General features: G+C 36.1%; 1 protein-coding gene across 1 annotated transcript in view; it reads left to right on the top strand.

Moving 5' to 3' along the window:
* MLPH (melanophilin) overlaps window positions 1–12,288 on the top strand; it is a gene marked incomplete at its 3' end in the record, with an annotated part of 82,103 nt that overhangs the window by 50,388 nt on the left and 19,427 nt on the right. Inside the window, exon 11 of the mRNA XM_039326300.1 lies at window positions 789–980. Within this exon, the coding sequence (XP_039182234.1) occupies window positions 789–980 (192 nt within the window). The remainder of the gene's footprint in view (window positions 1–788; window positions 981–12,288) is intronic.

Consider the following 12,288-nt stretch of genomic DNA (forward strand, 5'->3'; position numbering starts at 1 on the left):
TCTTTAATAGACCTAGAGGCCAGGTTGTGCTTCAGCACCTTGCCTGCTTAATTAGTGCAAAAGCCTCAAGGCAATTGTCTGGTTCCATCTTCCTCTGAAGAGTCCCAGGGCCAACATTCCTCAGTGCTGCTCCCAGGTTTAACTAATTCTTTGAAAAAAATTGGGAGTTCATTTTTTTTAAACTGGAAAAATAAGAAGTTTTTCTAGTATAAATAGAACACATCACCAAGGATGGAGGCAAGAGGTTCCAAGTGTAAACAGGTGCTTAAGCCATTAAGATTTTCTGGATTTTTCATTTAAAATAGATGATAGAGAAATACTGTACATTATTGTACAGTATTACTGTACAGTAACATTGTGTTATTTCTGCTATTCATAGGAATGGATGTCTAAATATCTTATGTAGTTAAGACAGTAATCCAAACAGTCATGGAGGGTAAATTGATTAGTTAATTCCTACCACATGATGAGATTTAGGTTTCCTTAAACCCATGTTAAAAAGATACACATCTGTTTACTCATATGTCAATATTGATTTAGAATAAGCCAGTTAGAACAGAGGACCCAACCTTTTGGCCACCAGAGACCGGTTCTATGGAGAAAGGTTTTTCCATGAACCGAAGAGTGCGTGGCTTTCTGTGCTTCCTGCATCCCATGGATGGGGCTTTGCTTGTTTGTGTGGACCACTTGCTGGCATGCCGCGAACCAGTACCGGTCTACGGACTGGGGGGTTGGGGACCCCTGAGTTAGAATATATGATTGATAATGACTTGCTTTTATTTTACTAGCCTCTAGCTATTGAATACTACATTGATCGTACCACAGAAGTGAAGGAACTGAAGAGAAAATTAGAAGAATTGACAAATAGCATAACTAAAAAAGCTGCTTCTATTGATGAAGAAAATGCAGGAAAGAAGACTGAAGAATCCAAACTAGAAATGGATTCATCTAATGAAGATCTTCCTCCTGATGCTAAGAAGGTATTGTCTTCTGTTTCATATTGTGGTCTTTATCTTCCTTTCACCAAAGCTCTGTTCAGGCAACCACTATGTAATGTGACCTATTTTCCTGTAAAATCCCACTCTTGACACCTCATCGACAAAGGCATCTATCTATGTGTTCAGTGAGGATGTGTGGACCAAAAAAACAGGAAGACCTCCATTTATAGTTTAAAAAGATAACATTGGAATTTGAAAAGCCATATTGTGAAGGGTTTTTTTTTTTATGCAGATATCCTTGCTGAACATAGGGCTCTTTTTATAGATGAAATTTCACAAGCTTAACTTCGAGGAATAGGGCTCAATCCTATTGTGTATATGGTTGATGTTAAGCCTTTTTATAATGTGTTTGAGTTTATGTGTTTTGCTTGAAGTGTAACCAGCTTGCTTTGATTGTATAATTCAGCTAACTGTGATAATCCGAGTGTGGACTACTTATAATATTACTAATAACAATTGAAAAAAATCCATTTTATTTTTATTTGTTATAATAAATTTTATTAAAAGTTTTAAAGAACATAAAAATTAACAAACTAATGCAAAATAGAACAAAGAAAGAAAGAAAAAAGAAGAAAAATGGGAAAACAAAAATGCAGTGAGAAAGAATTAAAAAAAAAACAAAAATAAGCTTCAAGTTTCCTCTGCTGTGAATATGTTTGATTACAAAATTATATTTTAGTCTATGATTACAAAAAAGCTCCTTTTTTCTATTATCCACTTTTTCCAGTCAGTAAAACCACAAGTCATATGTGCATTTTTTCTGCAAATAGTCTATAAGGGGTTTTCATTCAAGCATAGATGTAGAGAACTTCTATCAAGGAAGTTAATTTAGCCATCTCTGCAAACTCCCATCAACTTAACCAACCTTGAGAACTTTCTAGTACATCATAGTAAGTTAGCCATTAATGTTTATTTATCATTTCTCTTCTATAAAATGCTTCTTAAACTGAGAATCACAAACATGTTTTGGGGCAAAACTTAAATTTGTATTTATTCCTATCTGGCATGATTTTTATCTACATTTACCCATTGCCAGCAATGGCAAAACCGTCCCGATACATTGTGCGACGTCACGTGATGTCGTGAGTTTGACATGTCTGTTCTATAGGTATTAATTTTACATTAACATTTTTCCAAGTTTGTGCCATTTTTCCTTCTCCTTAAAATTCATCATATATGTAAAGATGGTAAACGCATCCTCAGAGCATTTACAATAGAAGCTCGATAGTCCATCTGGTCCAGGTACCTTTACTGGTTTACTCTTTTTTAATTGCTTTTGAAATTTCCCTTATCATTATAGGTTCATTCGTAATTTGTCTTTTGTTCATTATAATCCTCATTATGTTTTCTCAAATATTCACCAGTTTTGTCCAATGGAATATCATGCCCCTTATACAAATTAGAATAATATTGACAAAATGTTTTTGGTATTGTAACTTTGTTCGTTAATACAGTATCACCTTTTTACAATTTTTAATATCATTTTCTTTTTACAATTTATAAGCCAACAAATTCCTGGTTTATTCACAAATTCAAAATCTTTTTGCTAGGCATAGTTCAATTTTATTTGCATTTCTCTTATTGTTAACATACATACTTATTGCTATAATTTTGATTTGTTGGGAGATACTTTTATTTCCTGGAGAATTTATTATTTTTTTCTTTTAATCTCATCTAAAGTATTTTATATTTTTTTCTTGCCTCTTTTTAAGTTAAGAATTACGTTGTATCAGATAATCTCCTATAAAGCTTTGCTTACATCCCAAACAATTCTTTATTTAAATTATTTTCCAAAAACTTTCCAAAAATTATTCTTAGTTTAATTATTTTCTTTTTACATTCCTCAGTACTTTCATCTTTCTGTCACAGCACATTATTTAGTCTCCATCTGAATCTATATTTTTTTTTTTGCAAACCAGACTTCAAGATTATGGTCTGAAAAGGTCGTTTGTAAAATCTCTACCGTAGAAATTTTAGAAACCAAATCTAAATCATATCCATTGTTAAAAAATATCTATGTCTTGTTGCAAAATAGATTATTCTTTTGAGCTACCATTCTTCTGTCTGCATACATCAACCGTCACTAAATTAAATAAACCTTTTGGTAATTGACTCTGAGTAATTTTAATATTTTTCTCAGAAGTCATCTCCAGTAGAGGAAAAACCACATCATTCCAATCTCCCAACAAACACCAACTTTCATTAAAAAAAAATCAGTTAATTTTTCCATCTGTTGTTTATAAAAAGTCACTTTATCCTCTTTGGGGCATAAACTCCCAACACCATAGTTTTACTCCCACATAAATTAATTTCTGCCTTAACAAATCTCCCATGTTAATCAGTTAGCACTGGATTTAGTTGAAAGTTTTACAACCTTTCCGGCTTTGCGACCGGCTTTGGGGGGAGGGAGACAGGATGGTTCCATGTGAGTGGCGGATAAGCGTGCTCTCATATGCAGCTCCATTTGTGTGAGCAACAGGCCCGGGCATTGCCCTCACTCAAATGGAGTGCGTGTGCCCACACTTTCCTACTGCTCGCAGAAGTGGAGAAGTGGGAATGCATGCCCCTGCTCGCCCACCTCTTCCTCTGCCTAGTTCCAGAGGGCTCAAGACCTGTTAGTGGGTCCTGGCCCAAGGGGTGGGCCCCTGGATTAATATACAAAACTACTCATTTCTCTTTTTAATATCTATTGAAATAAATTGTTCACTTTAAGTTTTATAGGTTAAATATTTTATATATATTTTTCATGATATGAACCTCTTGTGGCAACTAACATCTTGTTTTATTTTTTTCAAATAATGATTGTTTTCCTCTTTTGAGGAGTATTTGCTCCATTTATATTTCATATTAAACATTTGCAATTCATATTCAGGCCAAAAATCTATTCCTATAGTTTCTAATTCAATATCATCTTTCAATTCTTGTTGCATCTGGTGTGATTGTTGTGTAGATCCCTCTGAAACCTCCATTTCCATCTCCTTCAATTCTCCTTTATATCTTTCTAAAAATTCTCTCTCCTCCTGAACCAAATCCAATTTAAAACCATTGCTGTTTAAAAGTAAAAATTACATTTTCCAGTTTATTCCATCAAAATGACCTTTTTTCTGATCTAACCCTCGTTTTGAAATTTTTCTTCTATCTACTCTTAATTTTTTGCAAATAGTTCTTAAATCTAAATCTAAATCTCCCTTGTTGGGTTGTTGGTTATTTTTGTAATCTCATAAGAAGGTTTAACTCACTGCAAAATTTTATCTTTACTGCAGAAGAAATCTTTCTGCATCTGTAATTAATTACTTCCTGAAATGATTAAGAAACGGGGAAAAGCAAGATTTTAATGTCCATTTCTGTTCTAATGCAGTTACGGATTTCCCAGCATTTCATTTCCTGGAATGACTGCAAAACCTTTTCCATTTCTTCAGTTAGCTCTGAAGAAACTACCATCTGTAGCACACATGGTTTATCTCATGATCTTTCTTTGATTCAGGAATCCTTTGGTGGAATACGCATCCTAGCTAGAGTTCTCAGCTGTGGGTGCTGTCTATGCAGCAACCGTTATTCCCCATCAGAAATTCCAAAAATCCATTTTATTTTAATCACCATGTGTACAATATAGATTGTAAATCTAATTATTGTGTTCTATGATACATAACAAACAAAATTTAACATTGAGAAATCCATGATAAATTCTCCTGCTGTTTACTTTGTAAAATTTAATAGCAGCCAGGAATGCTCAATGGATGTATTTTTGATTGTTCCCCTTTGCTTCTTTTGTATTGAAATTGCTCATTCATTGCAGTCCAAGAGTGGAACTTCTTTGAACCCACTTAACTTTCTTCTGAATTAAAATGAACAGGATTGTGTAAAACCAAAGCAATAGTGGATACATAGAGCATAATTTTAAAAATTCTAGTCAATTGCCTTGCTTTATCAAGATTTGCCAAAGAAACATTATTTACTATTACTATTTCAAGCAATGATTAATGAGGCATTTCCATCTTTGATTCCAGGAATCTGTGGACATGCCTTGGCACTTTGGCCAGATCTGTCTCTGATTACAGTAGAATCAAATTTAATTGTAGGATGGAAGAATCTGCATCTTTACTATTTCCTAGCCTCTTAATATATACTCATCTTTTTAAAGTAATCTGTTAACAAAAAATAGATAACTGTGTATGCTGTACCTTTTAAGTTCCAATGGTTTTTTTCTCCCTATTGCTGATATTTCTAATGAACAGCTTTAGCATATAGAAATTAGTCTTGACTTAGGCTATCTGCCTCCATCTAGGAAAGGCTATTGTCTACCCTGCCAATAGGTAGAAGAAACATTTTTCTTCTGTGAGATGTTTTACATTGCACTTCTGTCTTGTGGAAAGATGGTAAGAAATTTGATGGTTTTTTTAAAATGTATAAATCCCTTAGAAGATAAAGCAGGCCCTGCTGCACAGGACTCACATTATTGCTGCATTCCAGCTTTTTGGGATTCTTGAAGTAGAGGAGAGGGGGAAAATATGTCAGACAAATGCTAATCTGAATTTAGTTCAAAGTCTTTGGTGAACTCTTCAGCCCATCTGACTTATTTCTGAATTACAGAGGTGATGAACTAGTCTGTACTAGCAGTTCATTAATACTTTTTTTAAACTTGTCTCTGATTTGTCTTCTGCTCAGGATTATGGCCAGTTTTGTCAAGTATGTGTCATTCATTCATTCAGTTTATATAGCTAGACATCTTGCATTTGTAACATAATATAACGTTAACTTAAAGGAATTCTGTAAACTTTTGTGTGATTATTGTATTGTGACTTCTGCATATTGCCCTGGTTCATTAATAATGCTTTATTCCCATTGCAGTTGTAGGCTGATGTGAATATGGACAGTGAAAGAGAAAAGGCAATCATTTTTGAAGCATTGAACAAAAAGCCAACAACTATGCTGGCAGTTAAGGCTTTCAGCAGCAACTGTTACAGCCTACATAATATTCTCAGTGCTTACAGTCTTACAACAGACACAGATTTCAACAATTTATTAACCTTGATTGTTCATCCCAGTAGAGGCTCTGCACATTGCAAAACCAAGATGGACTTCATTATCTCTATCTTTCTTTCTGTCTCCTTCAAAGGACTTTGTTTGTGAACAGGTGGGCTGCAGTCCTGAAACATGTGTTCTATGAGAACTAGATACTAAAAGATTCTGAAGAATGGATATAAACTGCTCTGGCTTCCTGAATTCACCCAGAACCTCAAGTTATGGAAAGAAGGCAAAGCAACTAGAAAACAGTGGTTAAGCCAGGCTCATCAAACTGTTCATGCTGATACTGAATGCATTGTTAAAGTAGTGCTGACTGACTATATTACAAAATAATACATAGAAGCCTAGTGGAGATATATAGAACAAAGCAAATTCTAAAATATGTTTTTTTTAAAAAATCAGCAAACTAAATGAACATGAAAGTGAAGGTATTATGCTTCATATAAGACACTCTAACTTGAATCCCTTGTTTGAAGATACCTAGTTTTTACTTTATTGGCACTCATTAAGTAAATGCTTACATTCCATTTTGTGTAGTTTGGTTTCATTGCTTTTTGGACACACCAATGCTGTGGACATATATTTGGATTTCAGCAAGGCATTCAACAAAGTAGACCACAACCTACTTCTTGGTAAGCTAGAAAAATGTGGGATAGACAGCATTACTACCAGATGTATTCGTAACTGGCTGACAAACCACACTCAATGAGTAGTCCTTAATGGTATTGCATCTACATGGAGAGAAGTAAGCAGTGAGATACCACAAGGTTTTGTCTTAGGCACATTACTCTTCAGTATCTTCATAAACAACTTAGATGACTAGACATTAGGTTGGACTAGAAGACCTCCAAGATCTTTTCCAACTCTATTATTCTGTATTCTTACCGTCTTTCCATTCCAGTAGAAAGTCCCAAGAACAAGAGGTCAGCAGCACTGCCAATTTCCACAGGTTCCTTTCATTTCAAACTTAATATTAAAAACCTAAATTTGCTAATATTGGCTAGTATTACTGTACAAAATATCAGTAAATAGTATCTTCCAAGGTGTGAGACAGTTACCGTGCTTTCCGACATATAAGACTTTAAAATTGGCGGCATATAAAACTTTAAAATTGGCGCCAAAGTCGGGGGTCGTCTTATACGCCGGAAATAACGGTAGTTTCTGCCGTATAAGACGACTTTCTAGGCATGCGACTCAGCACCGAAGACGGGTCATCTTACACGCCGGGTTGCCTTATACGCTAGAATATACGGTACTTCAAAATGTTACAGAATAGCAGAGGATGCCTTGGAACAAAGATCATTTGCAGTTGATGTTTCATAACCTACTTTGGCCATGTAAAGATCATAATAAAATTTAAATCTTTTTCATCAAAGCTAAAGCTACACTAAGAGTTATCTTGTAGTATAGATACAAAGCATCTGTCAGTTTCAGCATTCATATTGATCATTGGAGGAATGTATTCCCTAATCCAAATTGACAACAGTTCTTAAAAAGCTAAGATAGACCAGACACAAGAAGTTACTTCAAGCTGAATGATGAACAGCCACAAATTAAAGCACAGTGAACCTCATCAGAAATCACATCAAGACTGAAGAACACAAGTTTATGCTGAACCCAAAAATCCACCCTTGCCCTAAATAGAAAGGGGGGAGGCTCAGTCTGATCACAGTTCACATTCTGACACATGGTTTCCTACAAGATGAACAAGTAATACGCAGATTTGGATGCTGGTAATACTGAAAATGGAGTGATGAATGCTTCTGAACTGTTTTTGGAAGATGGGAGAGACTGCCTCTGACATCAGCTGGTGTGATGCCCCCTTGAGAATGGTTTTGGCATCCTTCAGATGACTGTTTTCTGAATTATACAAGAAGGAAGCAGGCACTTAGGACATCCTAAGTTTTAATATTTAGTATTTTTTTCTCCTGAAGATAAAGCTGGGCCTGTTATGTGTTCATGGTGGTCACTTTTTGCAAACACTGTCCATAATCCGAAAAGTACCCACCCAGAGTTTTAGCAGACTGGAGCAGCCTATAAATCCATTACATAAATGAACATGTATTCTCTGTGACAGTCTGTACATCTAAAATATTGTTTGGTATTGCTATGTATTGCAGGAGGACAAGTAACAAATAGCTAGTTAAGGCTTATTTAAAAATAATAATAAAGGTAAGGGTTTTTTTTTAGAAACATACTAAACCCATGACCCATTGGCTCTTCCTTTCAGAGGTAATTATTTATCTACCACTCATGCACCTTCCCCAATCCTCACTGCGCTCCTTAAGATTATCATACACCCTCCCCAATCCATGCTGCAATCCTGCCATGTTGGCACTGCCCTTGCACATTCATTCACACTCTTCCCAACCTGCACTGCACCCCTCAGCAGCCTTCCAAACCCACGCTACACCTGCCATGCAGTCTCTTGCACCCCATGCAACCTTCCCGACCCATGTAGCTTCTCTCACCCCCCCCCCATTACTCTTCCCAACCCAAGTGGCACCTGTTGTACAACCAACCCACATGCCACCTCCCACACATCCCCTCCCTCCCCACTTGCGCCATTTACCTGCTTGCCACCCTGGGACTTTAGACTTCCTGCCAACTTCCCCATTGACTTTCACTATAGGAAGCTGATGGGAGCATTGGAAATGACAATCACATGACTGTGGCAGCAGGGCAGTAATGAAGTGACTACAATTTCACAGTTTTGCGAGATATCAATCCCACAGAATCATGGATTTTAGACTCATTCTTTAATTTGGCACATTGAACTACCCTGATGCCCCATTTTGCCCAATTGATGGTTACAACAAGAGACACAAAAAGTTTAGTAGCATGTGCATTTATGTTACTCTGTCACTGTGCATAAAATGAACTCCATATTTAGCAATGTGCATCTTAGGATGGTACTTGATTTCAGCAAACCATCTGATGTTATTCTGCTAACTTGCCAGCATTTATTAAATTAAAATGTAGCATACCAACTTCTTGATTCCTCTTGGCATTTGCCCATTAATTTACTAATGAGCTTTATGTATGTTTCAAATCTGAAAATGGACTTTACTGCATACATTTTTAGCCTGAGAAATTATGGAGCTTGTAACTTTGACATTTTAACAATTACAGTCATAAAATATAAAATAGATCAGTGGTTCTCAACCTGTGGGTCGGGACCCCATTTGGGGTCGAATGACCATTTCACGGGGGTCGCCAAACCATGCTGTCCGCCATTTTTTTCCCTTTTCCCTAGCTGTCCTACTCCTTCTTATTGGTGGCCACACCCACTTGGGGGTCACCACAACATGGGGAACTGTATTATGGGGTCACGGCATTAGAAAGGTTGAGAACCACTGAAATAGATGGAGAAGATAAGTACTATGATGTGATAACCCATTTTCAAAGGCAGTCTTCTGAACCCTGAAGCACTGGCAGTGTTGTGCATTGACCAAAGAAGAGTTCTTAGTATCTCACTCTTCAGTCCTTAGTATCTCAGGCAACAGAATTGATTAAAAATCCCTGTGTGATAACTTTAAGAACTATTGTCAACACACAGAGTCCTGAGCTGAAGAAGCAACAATATGATATAACAGAAGACAGCCTTCTATGTCCCTTTCTTCAGTGAAAATTCTGTTCCTGGTAGAACAAGTTTTGATATAACCATTTTATCTGTTTTGTAATTAACTGCAGGAGCTAGATTTGGAGCAGGTGTACATTTTTTTATTAAAATACAAGAATATATGAAAAGAAGATTTATGTATAGAAGATGAGAATGTTTTTTTTTACTTTACATTGATTTACATTACATATGGTCAAATTGGGGCAAATATGGTTTCTCTATTACTATGTCCACAAGTAGTCCTAAATCTAAAATCTACAAATAATTGGGATTGGATATCTGGTCATAAATTCTCATCATCATAAGTTGAGATACCCATGTGACTGGACCCAGTTTTATTACTTTTTTGCAGCAGTTGTTAAGCAAATCCATCACAGTCTTTAAGTAAATCTGTGGTTGTAAGTGCGAACCCATTCTTCTGAATGGGAGGATTTTGCTAGAAACTGATTGCAGTCACATGACCGCTACAACCAGTTGTAAAGGCAAGCCAGTTACCAAGCCATCAAAATGCTAGAAGTACTTTATGCACATGTTCTGGGCCCATCTTAATTTCAAATAGTTGTTAAGTGACCGGTCATAAGTTAAGAACTACCTATACCATTACATTTACTGTTGCTGTCCAACGTGACATGTATTGATGGACCATAATGCTCTATTTCAATATCCTCCCCAATGATCCTTTTCCCTCTTCTTGTTTTGATGACTTACTTTCAATATCTAGTTGCCAAGTGGTGAGAGGATGGTCCAACTTATTTAAACAGGCTTTAGCTATCAAGGGCACCAGATGATCTAGGATTTCACCTCCCTTAAAAATAAATTGCCTTACAAAACCAACATAAAAGCAAGTTCTGCTGCACAGTCTTAATTCTGATGGGGTCACAGCTGTAGGCAATATCATTCCTCTTAACTGTCTTCTTTAACAAGGTTTACTTTTCCTGGCAGGTTGGTAGGTGCATAGGTTTGATATGAAATACCCTCTGGGCAGAAAGCTTTTCATGTATTGAATCATCACATGGTGCATCAAGCGAGTTGGTCTGAAAAGCATTTTCACAAAACACTGGTGATTTTGTTGATCCAGAAATATTTATTTCCTCATTCCAAAGATTAATCTTCTGGGACTGTTCCAGCCCAGTTCAAAAGAAAGGTAATGTAAAGCAAGGCAAGATACAGATCATATCTGTACTCCGATCCTGCTCTCCCACCCAACTATTCATGGCATTTTCTAAATGTGTAATAAGATGAATTTTGAGGGAAGAAAATGCTTGGTTTTAAATTCAAATAGTTGGCCAAAAACTATTTGAGTTACAATATAAATTTTAATGTATACTGTTATTCAATATATTAAGACAAATATATAATAATACCTTATGAAATAAAAATCTTATATTTATACCAATACTTACACAAATACAATACTTTAATGTTGAATTGCAAGTCTAAATGTGTTACATGTGGAATTTGTGAATTTTCATATTTCCCAGTACCATCCCACCCCACCCCACCCCCGATATCTCTTTCCTGTGACCATCTGGCTTTCTCAGGAGCAGACTGACCCAAATAAAATGTACCATACTAAATATGATGATCACCATGAGCAGTCCCTTCATGTTTTCTACTTCTGAGGCAAAAAGTGGTTCCCACACACAAGCCTAATGAGAGCTTTTCACTTGCACTTTGAAGTAGTGCCTTTGTCCCTGCTGTGTTCTGTGAAGCATTATCCAGGATCAATGTGTTATCTGGCTGTTACTCTTCCTCAGGTTAAGAGTCCTCCATGGACAACGCACCCTTTAATTAAAAGAAACTGCACACCTTCCTGCTTCCCATTTTCTATCATTCCCTCATTTCCCTCTGCTGCACACAAAGTAACTGTAATTGAGCATAAAACTCAGAGGTCACCAGCCAGGGCTTTTTGTGGCATCACAGCCAAAGCACTTGAGATCCATTAACACAATGTAGAAAGCCTTGAATGTCTTCTTGATAGTTGATGATTCTTCTATGAAGCTTGAGAAATGGGTAGGAGGTGCCTCAAACCTAGGAAGTATTAAAAAGAAATATATGAAAGCACAACTTAGAGGTGTCCAATCTGCATCTCTCTCTTCCTACAAGTTGTCACTGAAGTATAAGTTACAACTGATACAACTAATAACGAATAAGTTGGGAGTTTTAGATCAGCACATTTGAAGAACTAGAGGGGAAAATACTGTGCACCTTAGAATAGATTATCTCAGGTCAGTCTTGAATTTACTAGGTTGCCTTATTTAAACAAGTCTCAACGTTTATCCCATCCTCTGAAATATAGATATAATAAAGTTGTTTATTACATAGTTTCTTACCAGATTTTCTGGGATATGTAAATTGGTGCAGTGCAGGATGAGGTGGGATTCACAGTTGCCACTAGATTCAATTCAGTTCCTAATACAGCAACTTGGAAAATACTCTGCTTCACTTCAAAGCAATTTGGTAGCCATCCAAAGCTTAGTTGGAAATCAAAAATTCTGCATCCTATTTCTGCTAACTAGAAATTAACAAATGATTATAAGCTTTTTTTTCTCTATTTGATAGAATCTGATCATACTCAAAGTCATATTAGCACCTAAAGAAAAATAATATTTTGAGATATCAGAGAAATTAATAGTATATTGA

Source organism: Crotalus tigris, unplaced genomic scaffold (assembly GCF_016545835.1).
Source record: "Crotalus tigris isolate CLP2741 ecotype Arizona unplaced genomic scaffold, ASM1654583v1 scf7180000024340.7048381, whole genome shotgun sequence".
NCBI lineage: Eukaryota > Metazoa > Chordata > Lepidosauria > Squamata > Viperidae > Crotalus > Crotalus tigris.